Consider the following 21,702-nt stretch of genomic DNA (forward strand, 5'->3'; position numbering starts at 1 on the left):
CAAAGATTTTCCATAGGAGGTAGCCCTGAGCTGAGCCTAGAAGGGAGATAAGGATTCCAAGAGGCAGAAAAAACGATGACAATGACAACAACGACGATGATGACGATGATGGTGACATCTCTCCCCAAGGTCTACCCCCTTCTTTCACTGGTATTGAGAGTGACGCCTGCCTTCATTCTCCTGACTTTCTCCAGACTTAAAAATCACTCTTCCCTCCTTTTCAACTGACTGACTTTTGGGAGCTATCTTCCTTCTTTAGAGTGTAAGTTCCTTGAGAGCAAAGATTTCTTTTCACTATAATCTGTCTTCTTTGCCATCCTATGTGTAATTCTGAGAAGGGGTCTATAGGTTTCACCTATGAGGTCCGTGCCCCATAAAGGGTAAAGAACTCCCTTCATCTAGGATTGCTGATGATTGCTATAGTGGGTTCTATAGTATAGTTATACCCATTTTGGAGATGAGAAAGCTGAGGTCCACACAGGATGAGTGAGTTACCTATGGTCACACATTGCATTCTAAACATGGTGGATATTCCTTATGTTCCAGATGAAGTGCTCCAGGTCAAACAGGTAGTAAACGATAGACATGGGATTTGGGATCAGGTCCTTTGATTCCAGATCCATTTCTCTTTCCACTACTCCAAGAACTCTTAACCTTTTGTGTTCTATGGAGCCCCTCCAGCAGTCTGAAGAAGTCAATAGATCGCTTCTCTAGGAATCATGTCTTAAATGCATAAAATAAAATAAATCGGATCACAAAGGAAATAAATTACACCCAAGTGCCGTCATCACTTTTTGTTTGAAGTTCACAGACTCCAGGTCTACTCTAGTAGACTTCTACTCTGACAACATGGGTATCAAAGGCAGAACATGAACGCTCAAAGTACATACTATGCATATAGTATATCTCCACACTCTGAATGGAGAGAAACCAACAGACAGAGAGATGAAACTCTTGGAGAACACACAGGAATTCAGTAAAAGGCACAAGGACAACTTTGGCAAGGAGAAGAGTCACCTCTTTCTCACTTTCTTAAAGGCGAGTAAGGAAGAAGAGGATGGGACAAAATATAGAGACATTTCAGCCTTCAGTGGAACAGGGGAAGATGAGGAGCACACAACAGATGTCCACAATTTTCTCAGTAAAGTAAGAGGTGAGGTCATTTGCTAAATGACGGACTGGAGACTGAAGAAAAGAAAAGCTTTGGAGTAGCCATGAAGGAGAAGGGAAAGACTCAATCAAGGAAGAATAAAATGATTGCCGTAGAGCAGTGAGGAGCAAATTAAGATTAGAAAAGGTAAATTTGGAGAGGAGCTGGTCAGCATAGGGGTGTGATTCCTTCCAGCAGTATTCAGCATCTTAGGAATAGAAGAGTGCACCCCAAGTTTGATGAATGACTGAAGGACAATGGCAGCTACTTCTCTGGCAAGACCAGCTCATTCAGACAGGAAGAACTTCGATTTACCTACGTCCACACTCCAGCCAAGCTGCTCCCTAGCCCTCTCCTCTCCTGGCTGTTGACTTTTCAGGGCTGAATTGATGTTGTCCATGGATTATTATCTTGTTATAGCACCAAATGAAGAAACTGAGGTACAGAGAAGTTGAGGGACTTGCCCAAAGCAGCACAGCTTTTTTAAGTATTCAGGGAGGATTTGAACCCAGGTCTGGACTGACTCCAAATCCAGCACCACCTCCACCATCACCATACCAATGATGAAATAGACTATTTCCCAAAGGAGAAATGGACAGGTGAATCACTTGGCCAAGATAATAGTTAATAAATGGCAAGCCTAGGCTCTCTAAGTCCTAGAGTCATAGACTTAGATTTTTAAGGGATCTCCCGAAAAAGGATGACCAAGTATGTTTCCCAGCTCTTGGCAGACAGGTAAAGATCTACAGTTCCAGGATGACACAGACATGTTCAGACACTGTCAATGCATACCTTGGCTCAGCCCGAGTTACTTAATTATTTCAAGGGAGGATTTTTTCTTTTCTTATTTTTTGGAGGGGGGGGGCAGGGAGAAGAGTGAAGAGTAGTAGAGGTGATACTAAAAAAAAGGGAAGAAAATAAAGAAAAGAAGGCCAATGAATCATTTTTAAAATGAATAGAAGAGAGTGTATAGAGAATAAAAATAAGCAGGGCACATCGGAATTATCATGCTAAATTTGAATTATGTATTCTCCCTCCCCCAAATAGCCAACTCTGTTTAGACAAGGGCAGAGGATGGGGAAAGACAAGTTGTGTGTAACAGAAGTTCACAGATTTTTATCCAAGCCCCATTTTTTTTCTTTGTATATTGAACTGGTCCTACTTGTTGATGTTCATTAAGTCCATGACACAAATTTTATTTTTTCAAAATTGGGGACAACATTTAGAAGGAACTTGAGACCTCGTGTAGGCCACCGTTCCCTTTATGTCTGTGGAATCAGGTCCAAAGAGTTGACGTTCCTTCCCTAGGAAGGGGGCAGAGCACAGGCTCCAGCCAAGGTCAGTGGGTCTAAACTTAAAGCTGGAAGAGAACTTTGAGCTCACAAGGTCTGGCCCCTTCCTTCTACAGAGAAAGAAAATGGGTCCATTTCCTGGCCTTTCTGCCACACAATCCTTTTTCTGGGATCTGATGCACGTTCTTTAATCCTACAACGTGCCTTTCCATTGCCCTTTAGGGGGCCCCTGACTTGAGTGTTTTGCCAGGCATAGAGCAAACACCATAAGAACAACACTGGTGTGGAAAAGATGACTGGAGAGCAGGGCGGGAATCTTCAAAGCCTTGTGGAATTTCTCAAAGGCAATCCTGCCCACTTTCACCCTCCTAGATATCGAGCCAACTCATTACTCATGAGTAGTATCTATCCAATACATGGATAAACCACCTTCGTAGACTTGCCATGCAATTAGCTGGATTCTAATTCCAAATTGCTGCCCTCTATGCACTCTGGTCCAGCCAAAATGACTGAGAGCCGATCACTACATGATATTCTAGTTCTCACTTCCAGGCTTTTATACATGTTGCTCCCTCCCTCCCAGTCCCCAAGTCCAGAATGCACTGTAACCTCAGCTACCACTAGCCAGAATCCCTGATTCCTTCAAAGAGTGACTCAGGTACCACCTCCTATGAGATTCCTTTCTTTATTCCTCTCCTGCACCCACTATTTATACTTCTCACCCTTAAAGTTGCTTCATATATACTTGTGTATTACTTATGTGATAAAAGTTCCTCGAGGTGAGGAAATAATTCCTATTTGCCATTGTAGCCCTACAACCTGGAACACTGAAAGGCACCTTGTTGAATTAAATCTCTAAAATAGGAGTTAATGATACTTCATACCTCTCAATGTCATTGCAAGAAGAGAGCTTTGAAAAAGTCAGAGTATTGTCAAAATTGTGATACTATCTTCCAAGGAGGCTGTAGAAAGAGGTTCAGAGAAAAGGGCTCTAATTCTGGAGTCAGAGAACCTGGGGTTAGATCCTGTCACCAGTGCCTGCCATCTTTCTAGCTACCATAGTACTGTGCCCTCAGGCTGTCACTTCTCCTTGGGTCTCAGTTTCCTCATCTGTAAAATGAGGGAACTGGACTACCTCACCTCTGGGGTTGCCCCAACTCCAGATACTCTGATGCTAAGAATAGGGAAGCTCGTACGTAAATGAGAAAAGTCATTGAAACAGGGTGGAAAAAGGACCAAGAGGTACAGAGGAGGGACATGGGTGGCCAAAAGCCAAAAGAGGAAAGACTGACCCTGACTCTGTTTTCTCCTGGTCTTCCCACTGGGGTCACCTCCAATCCTCTTATCTTCTAAAGATTCCATCTACAAGATCATTTCTTGGAAGGGGAGAATCAGGTGCTGGGATCTTGCCCACCCACCAAGTTTGCCTCTCTGCCTCACTGGTCTATGTTGCTCCATGTAGGGGGACTTCTTGAAGTCTTCTTGGTCATCAACATTCTCTGTGACAGGAACCCATAAGTTTCGAGGCTGGACAAAAGGCTCTAAATTCCACTCTCTAGATCAAGGAAGGGAGAGACCCAAAGCTTTCTGTTTATTGACAAAATCAAGGCTCCAGCACTCATCTGAAGTAGGATCTATTGAGTCATGTTATGCTTTTCTTTTGATGAGGAGGGGCATTTGGATATGATTTCTCTAGCATGGTCTAATCCCCAGGTTTAGGCATTTTCCAGATGTTGAGCTACATCATAGCTGAGTCATCACTGATGAAAGGTAATTACCACTATTTGGAAAGTCAAAACCCTAACATGTAACACTTTATACATTAGATTGACTTTAGACTTGATAGAAGTCCCTCCTTCCCATTGGGAAAGTGAGGAAACACTTGAATCACATGCAACCTTAATCCTTGCTTCTGGTCCAGTACTCCAAATGATTCCAAAAAGAGAGAGTCACACTAGAGCTAAGGGGGAGTGGGAAGAGAACCCCCAGGGTCTGACAGTTACCACCTGACAATGAGTAGATCATTTCTAATCTCTAGGACTCAGTTTCTTCACCTACAAAATGAAGGAGTTGGAGGAGATTATCTCTAAGGTCCCTTCTGGCTCCAAAGCCTATAATATGTGACCTCGTTTTCCCTCCTCCCAGAAATGATGAGCATAGTAAGAAGCTGAGGTAGAGAAAAACCCAATTCAATGGGTATTAAATGTCTACACTCTGCAGGGCACTAGAGATAGACCTACAAAATAATCTCTCCCCTCAAAGAATTTCCATGGGAGTGGGCTGGAAGGACATTGAGGGACAGAACATGTGGAGAGATATGATGAGTGTATGAATCAATCCACATTTTTCAGGTACTTACTACGTGCACATAAGTGTGCTAAGCTCTGAGGATACAAACAGAAAAGTGGGATGCAGGGGGAGCTTGTTCTCAGGGATCTCCCACTCTAGCTGAGGGAGACAACACAGGTGGATTTCAGCTGCAAGTCAGACAGAAGGTCTTTGGGGTGCAGCAGCCAAACATATGGGAAAGTCTCTTCTTTAATATTATTTCCACTGGTAGAGCCCTCTCTATGTGTGATACTGGACCATTGGACAACACCAAGGATTTCAGTGGTGAGAACTTTCTGGATCTTCAGTGGCTGTGACTTCTGGAAAGGAAGCACCTACAAGGACAATTGCCAGGACACATGTCTATAAGGTCTAATTTTCTGGATGATGGCTACAAAGACTGGTCTGGAAGCCAGGTGAGTTGAGGGGATGGAGACTGGAGAAAAGCTCTAACCAATGGTCTTAGTCCAGGCTCCTGGGTTGATTCTGTTGGGGCCCAAAGGAGGCAGCTGGTAGTAGTATACCACCTCCTGTTTTTCCTTCAGGGTGCCTTCTGTTAGGCTAGCTGGCTTTTCCACCTAGTCAGTGGCAGTTGGTGGGAATGGCAGGACCCTTCTCCACATGGATCATTCTGGGCTGCTATACTGGCACATCTGGGGACACAAGTCTCCCCAGATGAGACTGTGGTGAACACAGCAGTTATGAAGCAGACTGGGGCAGTCTGAGTTAACTTGATGCCAAAACAGAAATATCTGGGACCCAGAGATGGACTTGTTCAGCGAAGAGGACATAGTCGGTTCTGGAATGCTAACAGTTGGTCAATGGTTGGCATTGCTCTTCATTAGGATTGGGGGCATTCTAGACAAGGGCTCCCCTTGATATTTCTCGGGGCGGGAGGCAGTGCTGTCAGGTTGAAAGAGATAAAGAAGAAGAAGATCAAAGACAAAGGCTTCCTGGGCCAAAAGTAGACAGCATCTGGACCTTGAACATCTACTTGCTCAGAGGAAAGTGCCTCCAATTCCATTATTTTATCCAGATTTTGCATTAGAGAGATATCTGGGGGTCAGGAAAATAGGGGTTCAAGCCCTGACATGTAACAGATACTGGTTGTATGACCCTGGACAAGTCATTTGGCATTTCTATTTCTCTAAGGAATAAGTTTCTGCAGCAGGTACTGTTAGGAGGGTTCTGCAGGGAGAGTTCTTATGCTAATGAAATCATCCATCCAGTCCATTTCCTGTAGTGCATTTTCATTAAAGTTTTCTTACAATGTATTTTTGTTCTATGGAGTGCTAATTGTATTTCTAAGCTGGATAGGAATTAACATGAAAAATATTCTGTTTTTACATACATATAAGGAGAGATAAATATGATAGCATAGCCAGGCTCCAGGTCCACCTGTGGCACGTACTGGCTGTATGACCCTGGATAAGTCACTTCCCCCCTTGGTGGTCTAGGTGACTCTCTAAGATCATAAGTGGGAGAGAAGGTGGGGTAAATGGGGTTTCCTTCCCAGAAATTCCCTGCCCAATGAAATCACAGATTCAGATTCTACCTCCTAACCCTCCAAGGGGATGTACTGTGACACCTTCCCCATTTCCTGCAGAATGTAAACTCTTCGAGGTTAGGAATGATTTCATTGGTGTTTTTGGATCTCACAGCTTGGCCCGTACATCATAGGTGTTAAACAAATGCTTGAAGAACATCAAATAATTATAATATGGTGCATTAAGTGGTATATGATGCTTTCTTCACAGAAACCTTATGATTTGGGTAGAACATGTATTTTTAATCCTCATTTTACAGATGGGGAAAGTGAGGCTGGGATCAGCCAAGAGGCTTGTCCATGGCCGCATAATTTTTGTAAGGGTGAGAGCCGGGATGCCGAGGCAAGCCAGACAATCATATGACCATGGATCAAGAAATGAAAGGGACTTAGAGATGACTGGAACCTACCCTCTAATTTTACAGATATAGAAACAGGTTCATTAGAGAGATTAAGTGGCCCAGGGTCACAAAGCCAGAGTTAGCAGTGAGTCTTGAACTCAGGCAGCTAGGGGATGCCATAGTGCACAGAATGCTGGGCTATAGTCAGGAAGACCTGAGTTCAAATCCAGCCTCAGACTCTGACTAGCTGTGTGATCCCAGGCAAACCACTTAACCTCTGCCTGCCTCAGTTTACTCATCTGTAAAATGAGGATAATAACCACCTCCTTCTCAGGGTTTTTGTCAGGACTAAATGAGTAAAGTTCTTAGCACATAGTAGGCATTATATAAATGCTAGCCATTATTATTTGAGCATTTTGCAAACCTTAAAGTCCTATGTAAATTCAAGTTATTGCTGCTGATTGCCTGTCTATATGTCTGGCTGTCTTGTTCATTGCAGTGTGTGGTACCATAGCAGGTTTTCTGTAATGGATTGGATTTCGCTGTTTTCGGGGGTCTCCTGCACCTCTGAAATCTCTTTGTGTGTGAGTTAATAAGGTGGGGAGAAAATGAATAATTACTCAAATTCTGAGAGCTCTGCCCTCACACCATGTTCCAACATCACAGGTAAGGGACTTGCCCAGGGTCCCACAGTCACTGTCAGCAGAGCTAGAATTCCATCTCCCTCCTCCTGATGACTCCAGGTCCAGGAAGATTCCCTGCTCTGTTCTGGATCCAAGAATGGAAAAGGATCATGGGAAGTAGAGGAGGATAGGAATAATAAGGTTTTGTTACATAATCTTAGACATAGTATCTCTCTTGGAAAATCCTTCAGGGAGTAGCTTTCTCTGTGCTCCCAGAAGCACTCGGCTTGGAGGAGGCCCTTCTGAAACATCTGATTTCCATCTCAGCAGAGCAAGCCAGGGTCCAACCCAAAAGGACCCCGAGCAGGAATAAGGGTCCTATCTCCCTCCCGATCTGACAGCCCCCGATAAATGTCAGAAGCGCTTTAAAGCCAGCTTCCCGGGCTGTGGCTTTGGCCAGATCCGCATTTTCATAAGGAGAAAAGAATGAGAGATAAGGCAGACCAAGAAAATGCCGAAGGTAACGAACACAACATTCTGAAAAATGTTCCCACTGGGAGGGACCCTGTAATTGAAACATATGCAAAGGATATGGTGTCCTTGAGTTTCTCTGAGGAGTTTTTAACTTCAGGCAGTCACTTACAATCCTCTTTTGGGCTGTCAACATTTTTTTCTTTATAAAAATCCTCCCATTTGGTATTCTAAGAGTCTTTTAAAGAACAGCAGGCAGAGACTGGAGCTGCAGAACACCCCAGCAGAGTGACCTCCTTCTCCCTGTTCTGATCAGCACCTTCTCCACAAGTTTGAGTTTCCCAACACCAAGGTTAAGCAATTTTCCCAGGGTCACAGAAACAACAGCAGCAGAGACAGGATTTGAACCCTCTCTTCTGAACCTTCCAAGGTCTCCGATTTGATCAGTGTGGGATCTCCACTCACAGATCGTATCCCCTTTCACTGTTTCTTGCTGTTCAGCTGTGTCTGACTCTTTATGACCCCATTTGGGATTTTGGGAGGAGAGAGGAAGCGAGCAGAGGGGAGGAGAAGGGAGAGGAGAGAGAGTTTCTCCTCCCTTCCCACACCCATGTTCCTCAGAGACCAAGAATAGGAGAGCTGGGCAGGAGGAGGGTCACAGCAGCAAAGCATCGGGAGCGAGCTCCTGGGAGGGACGGCCAGGCTTCCATGCGATGTGCTGCCCCCTGGGTTCACAACCATTGACCCAGAGGAGAGGGTGCAAGCAGGCTCCTCATTCACAAGCATCACATCGCATTGGAATATTGTTCCAAATACTTGTTGAAAGGAGTAGGTGGGTCCCCTGCCTGGAGCTTGGAAATATTCTTGTTGCAGGATTTTCCCTTGATGATTGTCAACTTAGGGGGTTTGTCTACAATAGCCTCACTTGTTAGTGTTGCCAGAAAACAGCCTTAGAAACTGAAAAAAGCAGATCTTCCCTCCCCACCCCCTACACCCATCACCATCTAGAATAATGTGGAGAACGTTAACAGAACTCCACAGGTTTTCTGATTTGTCTATAAGAGGCAGTATAAGTGACCAAGCAGGCAGTGACTGCCAGGTGCCAGAGGTGGGTGCTGCTCAGACCTTGATCAGTAACTACCTCCCCTCTGGTGCCTCTCCCTCAGTCTGGGGAGCCCCTCTCACCATCCCCCAGGTCAACCAGCATGGCCTCTTCAAGCTGGGACCAGTCTGGGACACCTCTCTACCCTGACCCTTACTTGGGACCCTCTTCACCATTCCCCACTCCCTTTTCCATTCTCTTTTGTGTGTTTTCTTCCCTGCTAGAAGGTTAGTTCATCTGGGGCAGGGACAATGTTTTCTTTGGCTTCTATTTGTATCTGCAGCACTTGGCGCAATACAACATGCAAATGATGGCAAGGCATGCAGTAAGAGCTTAATAAATACTCTATCCATGGAGCAATCTAGTTCTTTCTAATCTGTGTATAATGTAGGATCTCTCTATGCATATGGAAATCTCTACAGATATGTTCCTATTGATCTATTTTTGTCTATATAGAAACATAAACAGAAGAATGGATAGTCAGGACAGATTGGATGAATGGATGGATGGATGGATGATAGATGATAGATAGATGGATGGATGGATGGATGGATGGATGGATGGATGGATGGATGGATGATAGATAGATAGATGATAGATAGATGATAGTTAGATAGATAGATAGATAGATAGACAGACAGATAGATAGATGGATAGATAGATAGATAGATAGATAGATAGATAGATAGATAGATAGATAGATGGATGAATGAATAGGCAGACAGATAGATATGTACATAAGCACTGAACCTATGATTTCATTGGTAAAAAGAACTGCCAGGTGAGTAAACGTCCCCTACCAGTGCAGGTCAGAATCTCTGAATCTCTGCAAGCTAGAGTCTTTGAGAATTTCCTGAGCCTCCACAAGATGACAGGATCACACAGCCAGTGAACAGAACTTGAACTGAAGTGTGACTGGTTTTGCATGTGAGCTCTCTATCCACTGCACCATACAGTCTCTCATATAAATAAAAAGAATAAATATAAATAGAGTAAGCAGAATATATTTTATTTACCTATAAGGATAAATATGAAGAGAAAACTGGTGCGCTGAGTGAGTGGTGCAGAATAGTAACCAGCCAGCCCGACTCTTTGCATTGACATTCACTAAATATTAAAAGATCCAGGAAATGGCACTTTGGGCATGTTTTCTATGGAGGATTTGTGGAGGTTTATGGAAAAGAATCACAGAATCCTACAATTTCAGAACTGGAAAACCTCTTGCCCTCAAGGCTTCTTTTTGCCAAGCTAAACACCCCCAGTTCCTTCAATTGCTCCTCCCACCACATGAACTTGGGAGCCTTCACCGTGCTGGTTGCTGTCCCCTGATGTACTGCAGCTTATCAATGTCCTTCCTGAAAGGACAGACCTGACCAAGTATGACCTTTCCCAAAAGTTTCCCAGCAGAGGCTGATGGGAAAGAAAAGGTCCTGGAGCAGCTCCGGGTCCATCAGCTCTAATTACGCAGGACACAATATATCTAAAAAAGGAGGAAAAGGAAGAAAGCGACCACAGAGCTTGTGAACCCAGTGCTGGAGGACAGAGCTCTGCTTCCCCAAGATTTGGCCCTTCCCTAAGAAGAGGAGGCAATGACCTCTGGGCTCTTGGAACCACGGTCCCAGAACAGTACAAGGAGAATCTGTCTGTCTTGCTGCTGCTTCCCATCTGACATGGAGCTGAAGACTCCTGCCCCAATGGGAGGGGGAGTTCCCTGAGGTCTGCTCTGCACTATTGGCCTCTTTGTACCTCCTGTGCTCACCACAATGCTGGAATGTAGTAAGCACTTAATAAATTAAATAAATGCTCTCTGTCTCTGTCTGTCTCTCTATCTGTCTCTGCCTCTATCTCTCTGTATCTCTGTATCTCTGTATCTCTCTCTCTCTCTCTCTCTCTCTCTCTCTCTCCTTCCCTCCCTCTCTATCTATCTAAATAGATTTTTCTGGAACAAATCCTGGCATATGGATTGATTGAGTATTATCATTCCTTAAGAAATGATAAATAGGGGGAGGAGCCAAGATGGCGGAGTAGAAAGATACACATATGCTAGCTCTGAACCCACAGCCCATAAAATACCTGTAAAGAAGAACTCCCAACAAGTTCTGGAGCAGCAGAGGCCACAGAACAGGGGAGCAAAGGAGAATTCTGTTCCAGAGAGCCCTGAGAGACTGACCCTAAAGGTCCATAGCACACCGGACCCAGAGCAGAGCCCACCCCTGCCTTGGCTGCATGGCACCAAGAGGAGCAGATCTGAGCAGGCTTCAGGGACAGAATCTCCAGCAGTCGCGCAGGTCCCTCCACCCATAGGAGCCAAGGGTCCGTGAGAGAGTCTTTTTGGCTCGCTGAGAGGGAAGCAGGGTGTCTCCATAACTTAGGCCCCCTCAGGAGGCAGCAGCTGAGGTGGCAGCAGACTGCGGCTCCCAAAGCAGGCAGGAGCCTGGATCCATTGTTGAAGGTCTCTGTATAAACCCCCTGAGGGAACTGAGCCCCATGTGGTAGCCCTGCCCCCACCTGAGCAGCTGAACTTAATCCCACACTGAATAACAGCCCCACCCCCACCAAAAGCCTTGAGACTGGGAAGCAGCATTTGAATCTCAGACCCCAAGCATTAGCTGGGTGGATCTGGAGGCAAGATGCATGTGGAAAGGAAACTCAGAAGTCAAGTAACTGGCTGGGAAAATGCCCAGAAAAGGGAAAAAATAAGACCACAGAAGGTTACTTTCTTGGTGAACAGGTGTCTCCTCCCATCCTTTTTGATGACGAAGAACAATGCTTATCATCAGGGAAAGACATAGGAATCAAGGCTTTTGTATCCCAAACATCCATAATTAATATTCAATGGGCTCAGGCCATGGAAGAGCTCAAGAAGGATTTTGAAAATCAAGTAAGAGAGGTGGAGGAAAAACTGGGAAGAGAAAGGAGAGAGATGAAAGAAAAGCATGAAAAGCAGGTCAACACCTTGCTAAAGGAGACCCAAAAAAATGCTGAAGAAAATAACACCTTGAAAAATAGGCTAACTCAATTGGCAAAAGAGGCTCAAAAAGCCAATGAGGAGAAGAATGCTTTCAACAGCAGAATTAGCTAAATGGAAAAGGAGGTGCAAAAGCTCACTGAAGAAAATAGTTCTTTCAAAATTTGAATGGAACAGATGGAGGCTAATGACTTTATGAGAAACCAAGAAATCACAAAACAAAACCAAAAGAGTGAAAAAATGGAAGATAATGTGAAATATCTCATTGGAAAAACCACTGACCTGGAAAATAGATCCAGGAGAGACAATTTAAAAATTATGGGATTATCTGAAAGCCATGATTGAAAAAAGAGCCTAGACATCATCTTTCATGAACTTATCAAGGAAAACTGCCCTGATATTCTAGAGCCAAAGGGCAAAATAAATATTGAGAGAATCCACCAATCCCCTCCTGAAAGAGATCCAAAAAGAGAAACTCCTAGGAACACTGTGGCCAAATTCCAGAGTTCCCTGGTCAAGGAGAAAATATTTCAAGCAGCTAGAAAGAAATAATTCAAGTACTGTGGAAATACAATCAGGATAACACAAGATCTAGCAGCTTCTACATTAAGGGATCGAAGGGCATGGAATATGATATTCCAGAAGTCAAAGGAACTAGGACTAAAACCAAGAATCACCTACCCAGCAAAACTGAGTATAATACTTCAGGGGAAAAAAATGGTCTTTCAATGAAATCAAGGACTTTCAAGCATTCTTGATGAAAAGACCAGAGCTGAAAAGAAAATTTGACTTTCAAACATAAGAATGAAGAGAAGCATGAAAAAGTAAACAGCAAAGAGAAGTCATAAGGGACTTTAATAAAGTTGAACTGTTTACATTCCTACATGGAAAGACAATATTTATCACTCTTGAAACTTTTCAGTATCTGGGTAGTGGGTGGGATTACATACATACACACACACACACACACACACACACACACACACACACAGCACAGAGTGAATTGAATAGGATGGGATCATATCTTAAAAAAATGAAATTAAGGGGTGAGAGAAATATATTGGGAGGAGAAAGGGAGAAATGGAATGAGGCAAATTATCTCTCATAAAAGAGGCAGGCAAAAGACTTTTAGTGGAGGGAAAAAGAGGGGAGGTGAGAGAAAAAACATGAAGTTTACTTTCATCACATTCGACTAAAGGAAGGAATAAAATGCACACTCATTTTGGTATGAAAACCTATCTTACAATACAGGAAAGTGGGGGAGAAGGGGATAAGCAGGGTGGGGGGAAAGATGAAAAGGAGGGCAATGGGAAGAGGGAACAATATGAAATCAACACTCTTGGGGAGGGACAGGATCAAAAGAGATGATAGAAGCAATGGGGGGCAGGATAGGATGGAGGGAAATATAATTAGTCTTATACAACATGACTATCATGGAAGTCATCTGCAAAATTACACAGATATGGCCTATATTGAATTATTTGCCTTCCCAAAGGGAATGGGTAGGGAGGGAAGGATGAAGAGAAGTTGGAACTCAAAGTTTTAGGAACAACTGTCAAGTATTGTTCTTGCTACTAGGAAATAAGAAATACAGGTAAAGGGGTATAGAAAGTTATCTGGCCCTACAGGACAAAAGAGAAGATGGGGACAAGGGAAGGGAGGGATGATAGAAGAGAGGGCAGATTTGTGCTCGGGGCGATTAGAATGCTCCATGTTTTGGGGTGGGGGGAGGGGACAAATGGGGAGAAAATTTGGAACCCAAAATTTTGTGAAAATGAATGTTAAAAGTTAAATAAAGAAATTTTAAAAAATGATAAATAGGGAGAATTCAAAGAAACATGGGAAGGCTAATATGAAGTGAAGCAGAGCGAAGGATGCTGAGCCAGGTACACACAGCAACTACACTAATGGGAATGGAAACAACACTGAAAAACCCCCGAGCTCAGATTAATTGTAATAAGGAAACTAAGGCCCAGAGAAGTGATGAGGAAGCACAATTTCCTCTCTTGTAAAGACATGTGGGGAGACCCCAGGAAAAAGATGTAAGATCTGCTGCCAGGATCATTCTTTGGATCCGTTTTGATGAACTCACTTTGTTTTTTAATTTTATAATTTAATTTTAATTTAATTGTGGTCATAGGTCAGAAGATGACTGTTGTGGGAAAAAAAAAGGCATTCCCAAGTCTTTTCATTAAAATATGGAGGGTTTAGATTATAGGACCATAGATTTCAAGCTGGGTTGGACCTCAGAGTTCATCTGGTCCAAACACCTTCATTTTACAGATGAGGAAACTGAGGCCTCAGGACTGAGTGTCAGAGGAAAGGTTTGAATCCAGATACTCTAGAACTAATGCTTTCTTTTCACTGTGTCACACTACTCCTAAGGTAGACTTGCAAATCTATGCATGAATACATAAATACACATACATACATACATGCCTACATACAGCTGGCACGGTTTGTATTCTAAAAGAGAAATCTGGTTTCAGAAAGTGCTTAAAAGTTCCACATGAAGCACACACACACACACACACACACACACACACACATACACACACACACACACACACACACCAATTGGGCATCTGTTTCCCCAAAGCTGGTCTCCCCTGAAGTTTATGCCATCATTGGGATGGTAGGAAAGGTGACTCATTTCCTAAAAATACTCCCAACAGTATTGTTCTTACTGCTTTTTTTCCTCCCCTTAGGAATAGCTGCATCCCTGAGCTGGCTTTATTTGCCACTCTTAGGCTGCTGGAGGATGATGCTAAGTCCCCAATCTACTCATTGATATCCTTTGGGACGAATAACTTTGGGTAATATATTTGTTCAGAATGTCAAGGACATATCCCCCTGATGGGTTTGATTCATTGGAGCTGTCTGAAAAGAATGGTTATAATTCAATTCCCTTCTGCCTCTTAGAATTCCAGCTGCCCTCACAGATAGCTCAGGTGTCACGTCCTACAGTAAGCCTTGCCTGATCCCCCCCAGCTATTATTAGCAGTCACTCCCTCTTGAAATTCCTTTGTATATACTTGTCGATGATCATGTTCTATCTGCCTAAGCCAGGGGAAAGGTAAGCATCTGGAGGGCAGGGTCTCAGGCTCAGACTGCAGGTCTGATTCGGAGGCATCCTTGGAGGAGACTGATCATGTCCTGTACACTCACTGTATAGATGAGGAAAAGTTTTTCATTTGCAACATAGTACGTCGTATGTAGCAGAAGCAAAATTGGATTTGTTTCCATAGAATTGTCACTGTATCAACAAATGCTTATTGCAAACAATTTTCAATGAAATTTCAATTAATCAGATATGCTGCTAAACAGGATAATTCCTTTGGATTCCAATTTTGGTTGAGGATTTTGTTTATTATAAAGGAGACTTTAATTGTGATCATATGACAAGAGATGAATGTTGTGTGAACAAAGGCACCACCAAATCTTTTTTTAAAGGTGGAGGGGATGGATTATAGGATCACAGCTCTGGAGCTGAGACAGTCTTCAGAGATCACCTGGTCCAACATCTTTGTGTTTAGGAATAAACACTTGGGAAGTCTGGAGGGTTGGGGGAAGAGGAGGGAGGGAAGCTGCTTGAATTATATTCACTGTATAAAATGGGGCAAAGAGCAAACTGGCTGCAACTTTCTACTCGTAACCTATGTGCTGTTGGGACAGGAAAGAAAATGACATTTTCAGGCTGCTAAATGTCTACACACACACATACACACACACACACACCACACTGCTGCCACTAAGCCCCAAGCTCATTGGATTTAGAACATTCCCAGGAATTTGTAGAAACACCAAGGTCCGGATTCTGTTCAGAGAAAGCCCTTCTATTCAAGTGGAAGTCCTTCAAAAGAGAGTTTTCCAATAAACATGCTGTCCAACTTTGCTGCGGATGTATGTGCCCACAACATGAAGTCTCATATCCTTGTGACTGTGCCTGGTGAAATTCACCTAACGATTGAAAGCAGCCTCTGAAGCTGAAGGGACTTTCTCTTACTTAGCAAGCTCCTCTGAGTCTGAGCTGCTAAGTCCTGTCTCCTGGATCCACTCGATGACCTCTAAGGTTCTGGGCAGCTCGAGATCTGTGATCCTATTCTCCATGAACCTGTGAATCTTAGGACCCTGTGCACCTCAGTGATCCTTCATCTCATCCTTCCATCAGATCGACTGACAGAAAACTCCTTACAGCCCCAGAGCCCCTGGAAGCCAAAGAGAAGCTGCTGGATGGAGGGCTGGGCCCCTTGCAGTTTACTCTTGAAAACAAAACCCAAAGGTTTCGTAAACAGACCTTGAGTTCACTGGCTGATGAGAAGTTCTGTGGATATTAATACCAGGAACGGGTGATCCTCAATAGAGGGGATTTGGCAGCAGCTCCTTGAGGCCGACAGATGAGTGGGATGTTTGCCTGAGCACATCTCCACAGGGCTGGGCTCCATGATGTTTCCAGGATAGGATTCACAGGGAGGTTTCAAGGCCTTGTGGGTGGGACCCAGACTAAGGTGTAGAAGACAAGTCTTTTTCAGCTGGTGGAGACTGTCATTCTTCCCAGAAATTAGAAGAAAGGGGGAAATCTCCACCACTGGCTATTTCAAACCTCCATGTGTGGCTTTGATGCTCCCAAGGAGAACTTGGTCAAGTGTCTCCTGTTCCACTGGCCTGTTTCAAGGCCTACTGGGGCCCCAGAGCAGAAGCAAAATGAGGGGCTTGTCCCCTGCTACTCTCCAGCATCATCTGAACTTTTCGTCAGAAACCACTGGCCTCTGTGATACTGCAGGGTGGCACATTTGGCAAGGCTTTGAGCCAAACTCAGAAGCTCCCACCTCAAACATACAGGCCTGCATTAGTGAAATAGCTGTTAGAGGATGAGTTCCTTTTGGGTAAAGACTGTTTCATTCACTGTTTTTGTCCCCACAGTGCCTAGCTCAGTGCCTGACATATACCAAATAGCTACTGATTTACTGAATGCTGTATGTAGCACATGGTCTTTCCCCAATTTGGATAAAGTCCATAATGGATGGAACTTGGTTCTAGCAAGTTACCATGAGTCCTGCCAGAGTTCTTAATCTGGGGGTCCATTAACTTGTTCCTTAAAAAATAACTTTACAACTGCGTTTCAGTGTAATTGGCTTCCTTTGTAATTCTCTGTGTTTTATTTTATGTGCTTAAAATCATGCAAGAGCTGCAAAGGCTTCACCAGATGGCCAAAGCAGCTAGGACAAAGAACAGGCTGAACCCTTAGACGAGATGGAAAGATAATTTGGCACCTGCGTAAAAAGTGGTCTCCTGATAGACACATTCTCCATCATGCTAAGGAGGACATAGCAGCAATCAGAGGATCATAGCTTAGGAGCTGTGATCTGGGCCATAGAATGGTAGTGCAAGAAGAAGGAGGGGGAGGAAGAGGAAGAGGAAGAGGAGGAGGAGGAGGAGGAGGAGGAGGAGGAGGAGGAGGAGGAGGAGGAGGAGAAGGAGAAGGAGAAGGAGAAGGAGAAGGGAGAAGGAGAAGGAAGGAGAAGGAGAAGGAGAAGGAGAAGGAGAAGAAGGAGAAGGAGAAGGAGAAGGAGAAGGAGAAGAGAAGGAGAAGAAGAAGAAGAAGAAGAAGAAGAAGAAGAAGAAGAAGAAGAAGAAGAAGAAGAAGAAGAAGGAGAAGAAGAAGAAGAAGGAGGAGGAGGAGGAGGAGGAGGAGGAGGATGAGGAGGAGGAGGAGGAGGAGGAAGAAGGAGGCGAGGAAAAAGGAGGGAAAAAAGGAAGGCCATTGAAATGTTTCTCAAAATACACAAAAAATACATAAAAGTGAAGGAAAAAGCAAAGATAAATAGAGTAGTTTTGAAAGTAGCATACTGAATTTATTCTATCCTTTGTAAAAGTCAAAAGCAGAAAATATGTAAGAAAGGCTTATGGCTTAATATACAATCTATTTTTTATCTTTACTGTGTATAGACCAGTGCTGTGTCTGTATGTGTTTAAGTTCCTAAAAGAATTAAATAAATAAACTTCTTGGAAAATAAATGTAAGGGTTGAGTTTAAGAAGTTGAATGGAATGATAAATTAGAAAGAGAAGAATAGATGGTAAGCAGAGGCATATCCTGGGCTTCTTCAACAATCAGAATGCCAGGCTCTTCAGCTTTCAGTCTACTGATTAAGAATAAACTATACCAATACACACAGGATAATTGAGGTTAGAAGCCAGCACCAGGAAAAGCTAAGCAGATTATCCTCTGCTGTTCAGATATCTGTGGCCAAGGGCATGGCTTCTGGCTTGGGGGTGGTGTGAGTAAGTATTCACTTCCCTCCAAGCACCCAGCCATTGCTCCTGTGGCATACAGCCTCTCCCCAGGATCTCCTCCCCACAACCCTTTGCCCCACCTTGGCCGCATTTAACCAGCATGCATGGTGCCATGTTTGGACAACTCTGTGGTGAATGTACTCTCCTCAGCCTGGCTCCAGACCAACCAATCACTGGATATTGGCAGCTGAGGGTCACTAGTGACCTCACCTGGTAGAGACACAACTGAGCAACCCACCCTTGGTTTTATTCTATCCCTGCGAGAACAATTTTGTGTTAGCAACCTACCATCACCAATATTCACTTTGTATCTTTTATCACTGTGTGTTGTTACTCACTGGAAAAGGAAAATAAATGGTAGAGATGACATGGTCTAGGGGATCTAACACTGCATTTCGAGTTAGAAGTCCTGGGTTTGAATCCTGGCTCACCCTTGCTAGCACCTTGTGTGACCTTGGCTAATTCCTTTTACCTCTCTGGACTCTTGTTTCCTCTTTTGTAAAATGGAACAGCTAAACTCACTGACCAGTATGAGACCTTTCAGTTCTAGATATCACTGGTCTCCAACTTGGGTCCCTCCACCCACAGTGGGGTATCTGTGGCATGGCCCATGACCTAATGTGAGTAATCAGATGGAAGGGGGGAACATGGGTAACACTCCAACCCTGCCACAAGAGGTCTGGCGGGGAGGACTCATCTCCAATACAACGTCACTTTTCTAACCCCGACTTCACTATCATCTTCCAACTTTCTCCAATAATATCACCCCACCCTACCCCCCTCCATGGCCAGCAAGCCTCCTGTCTTGGGCTAGCACTTGACATGTCTGCCTCTGCTTCCCTCACACTGGTTATAATTTATGCCTAGTATAACTCGATGGAATAGGATGCAACTAAATGGCTGAAATGCAACAAAAAAAAATAACTGTGCCTACAACAGATACCTAATATCCCTCCTCCATCACCCATACTCTGCCTTCCCAGATCACCTCAGGGCTCTGGCAGGAGTTCCTGGGCAAGCAGTGGTCGGAGATGAAGATCATCCTCCACTCCAAGTTTTTCATTCTTGGTGGTCCAGAGTGAGTCACACAGGATAATCAGACATGGATGATCACAGACCTGATTACATTATCTCCCCCCCAACAAGCTTTTCAAGGGCCTCACTCGTCCTGACCCCCCAATCCAATCTCTCCCGAGTTTTACCATTCTGTATCCTCAAGATTTCTCACATCTGTTGCCTTCTCCCAACTCACACAGCTCCCACTGTAGTACAGGGCCTTCTCGCCTCCCTCCTGACCTCCTCATGGTTCTGCCTCTTTTCTCTAGAATCCATATTCCACACAGCCATACAGTGATTGTTCCTCAGGTACAGGCCTCATGAAGTCACTCCCCGACTTAAACCCCCATTGACTCAACGAATGACTTCCCTGGACTCTAGGATCAGGCATCATTTCATCTTTATGTTATCCTTTATAAATGTCTGTTTTGGATGTACATATAATTATATAACGTACACATTCATATCATGAACGTAATTATTAGTACAGAAGCACATGTTTATAAATAAGTCAATATGCACATATTGGAGGTAACTGATCAAACTTTTTTCTGATAAGGGCCTTCAAGCAAAAATTTTCAAACTGATTATTTTCCTGGAAGTCTTGCGGATGTGAGATGTTAGTTTAAGCTTCCACTAGGTGGCAGGATTCCACCATTATTTCTTAGATCTCCCAGACATCGCCAAAGTTGTACTTTTTCTTGTTGCCAGTTTTTCCAAGGTAAAGTGGGGGAGGGGGGGAGGGAAGGGAGAGGGAGGGGAGAGGAAGGGAGGGAGGAGATAATTACCAAGCATAGTGGACTGTCTACTTGATGAAGCTCTAGAATCTTATACTGATGGTAGGAAATAATTTTTTTTTTAATGACAAGACAGCATAATGAAGACTATTCTTTCCTATAGCAAAATGACTCCCTACATTTCAAACTCTTTAAACCCATTTTAAACAGAAGTTCATACTTAATTATTCTAGTATAGCTGAAGCCTGGTTATTCAAGAACAAGGCCATAATAGCTTGGGCATGAATAAACTCTCCTAGGCTACCTTCTAATTTAAGGAGTGAGCAATACAATTTTTAAAAACTCTTAAAATTAAAAAAAAACTCTTAAATAATGAACTTTGGGTGATTATCTTCCTTATAACAATGTGATCTTCTCTACATATAGGGTGGCCCATAAGTCAGTGCAGTTCTGGCCTGTAGAATAGAGCAGACGGGCTGTTTGCTAATGAATTCTATGCCTATCAGCCTTAAAATGACAGTCAGTGATACAAGCATTGTGACATCTTGTCCCCAGCACCCCAAACTGGCCCATTGCTGACTGCTGAAGGATGGGTGCCACTCCAGGTATCTCCCAAGAGATCCTAAGTCACCCAGCCAGTGGCTCATGTCCTACAGCAAAGCTTTTTCTCCTTCCAGGACCAAGATGGTCCTGTCCTTGTCCAAGACTCAGCTGACCTGAACCTCTGAACCTCAGAGTCCTGAACCCTCCCAAGGTGCTCAGTGGGAGAGATCCCCAATCAGCCTTTCCCCAAGTCAGGTGGGGAAAACGCGGTGATCTCAACTGTCGCTTGGAACCTCAACACACACCCATTCACGGGGGTATCTCTGTATATATGTCTATGTGTCCTGTCCTACCACTGTCTCAAGCAATCCCAGGCATTGAGGATAGGAGCAGCCCAGCCCAACAGCACCACCAGCTCTGAATCTACCCTCCAAAGACCCCAGGGGCTGCGTGGGCGGGCATCTCCTTCTCTTCCCCAGGCCAGGGCACCCCTGCCTACTTCCCTGCTCTTCCACAGGGCAGGGCGCTGCCTACCTTGGCCACTTGTAGAGGCTGGTTCTGCTCCTTGCCACCCTGCAGGCGGAAGCCCCAGGGCGCCCCTCCAGTCATGGAGATGCAGAGAAAGTCCCCCGTGCCCATGGTGTTCCACTCAGGGGGTCAACCAGCATGAAGAGCAGGGAACAAGAAGCACCCGTCCCAGTGGGTGCCTCTGGGGATGTGCGCTGGCTTTGGCTTCAGGGCGTGTGCCAAGGAGAGATCAGCTGCGCAGGCAGGCATGGAGCGCCCTCCCTCCTCTCCCTCCCTCTCTCTCTCTCTCTCTCTCAGTCCCTCCTCGACTGCCGCCCTCTCTGCTGTAGCTCATGAATATGTTTATGAGAACAGAGAAGGGGGGGGGGGGGGGGGGGGGAAGAGAGAGAGAGAGAGAGAGAGAGAGAGAGAGAGAGAGAGAGAGAGCACTAGAGAGAGAGGGAAGGAAAGTAAGAGACAAAAAGGTGAGGAGGTGGGGAGAAAGGACAGACAGAAACACCGAGAGGGAGAGACAGAAACTGGGGACGGGAGAGCAAGAAAGAGACAGAGTTCCTTGGCTCTCTTGATCTGATAGAGGAAAAGACTCTGTAACTCTAAAACGTATACTGTCCGTCTAAACCCAGGATCTTCCCTCCCACTGTATGTGCAGACACAGGAAGGACCAACACGCTCCAATTCGCATTTTCTGTCCACTTAAAACATACTCAGCACAAGCTGGGCAA

At 44.5% G+C, this 21,702-nt stretch overlaps 1 protein-coding gene across 2 annotated transcripts in view; it reads right to left on the reverse strand.

Moving 5' to 3' along the window:
- The window catches only part of SYNPO2 (synaptopodin 2), a 203,156-nt gene extending 181,864 nt beyond the window's left edge, over positions 1–21,292 (reverse strand). Inside the window, exon 1 of one of the 2 annotated variants that reach the window (XM_072625367.1) lies at positions 20,987–21,292. In XM_072625367.1, the coding sequence (XP_072481468.1) occupies positions 20,987–21,091 (105 nt within the window). In that variant the 5' untranslated portion in view covers positions 21,092–21,292. The remainder of the gene's footprint in view (positions 1–20,986) is intronic. The other variant, XM_072625366.1, reaches the window with a different exon arrangement.
- Positions 21,293–21,702: the final 410 nt, after the last annotated feature.

This window comes from Notamacropus eugenii, chromosome 7 (assembly GCF_028372415.1).
Source record: "Notamacropus eugenii isolate mMacEug1 chromosome 7, mMacEug1.pri_v2, whole genome shotgun sequence".
Classification (NCBI taxonomy): Eukaryota; Metazoa; Chordata; class Mammalia; order Diprotodontia; family Macropodidae; genus Notamacropus; species Notamacropus eugenii.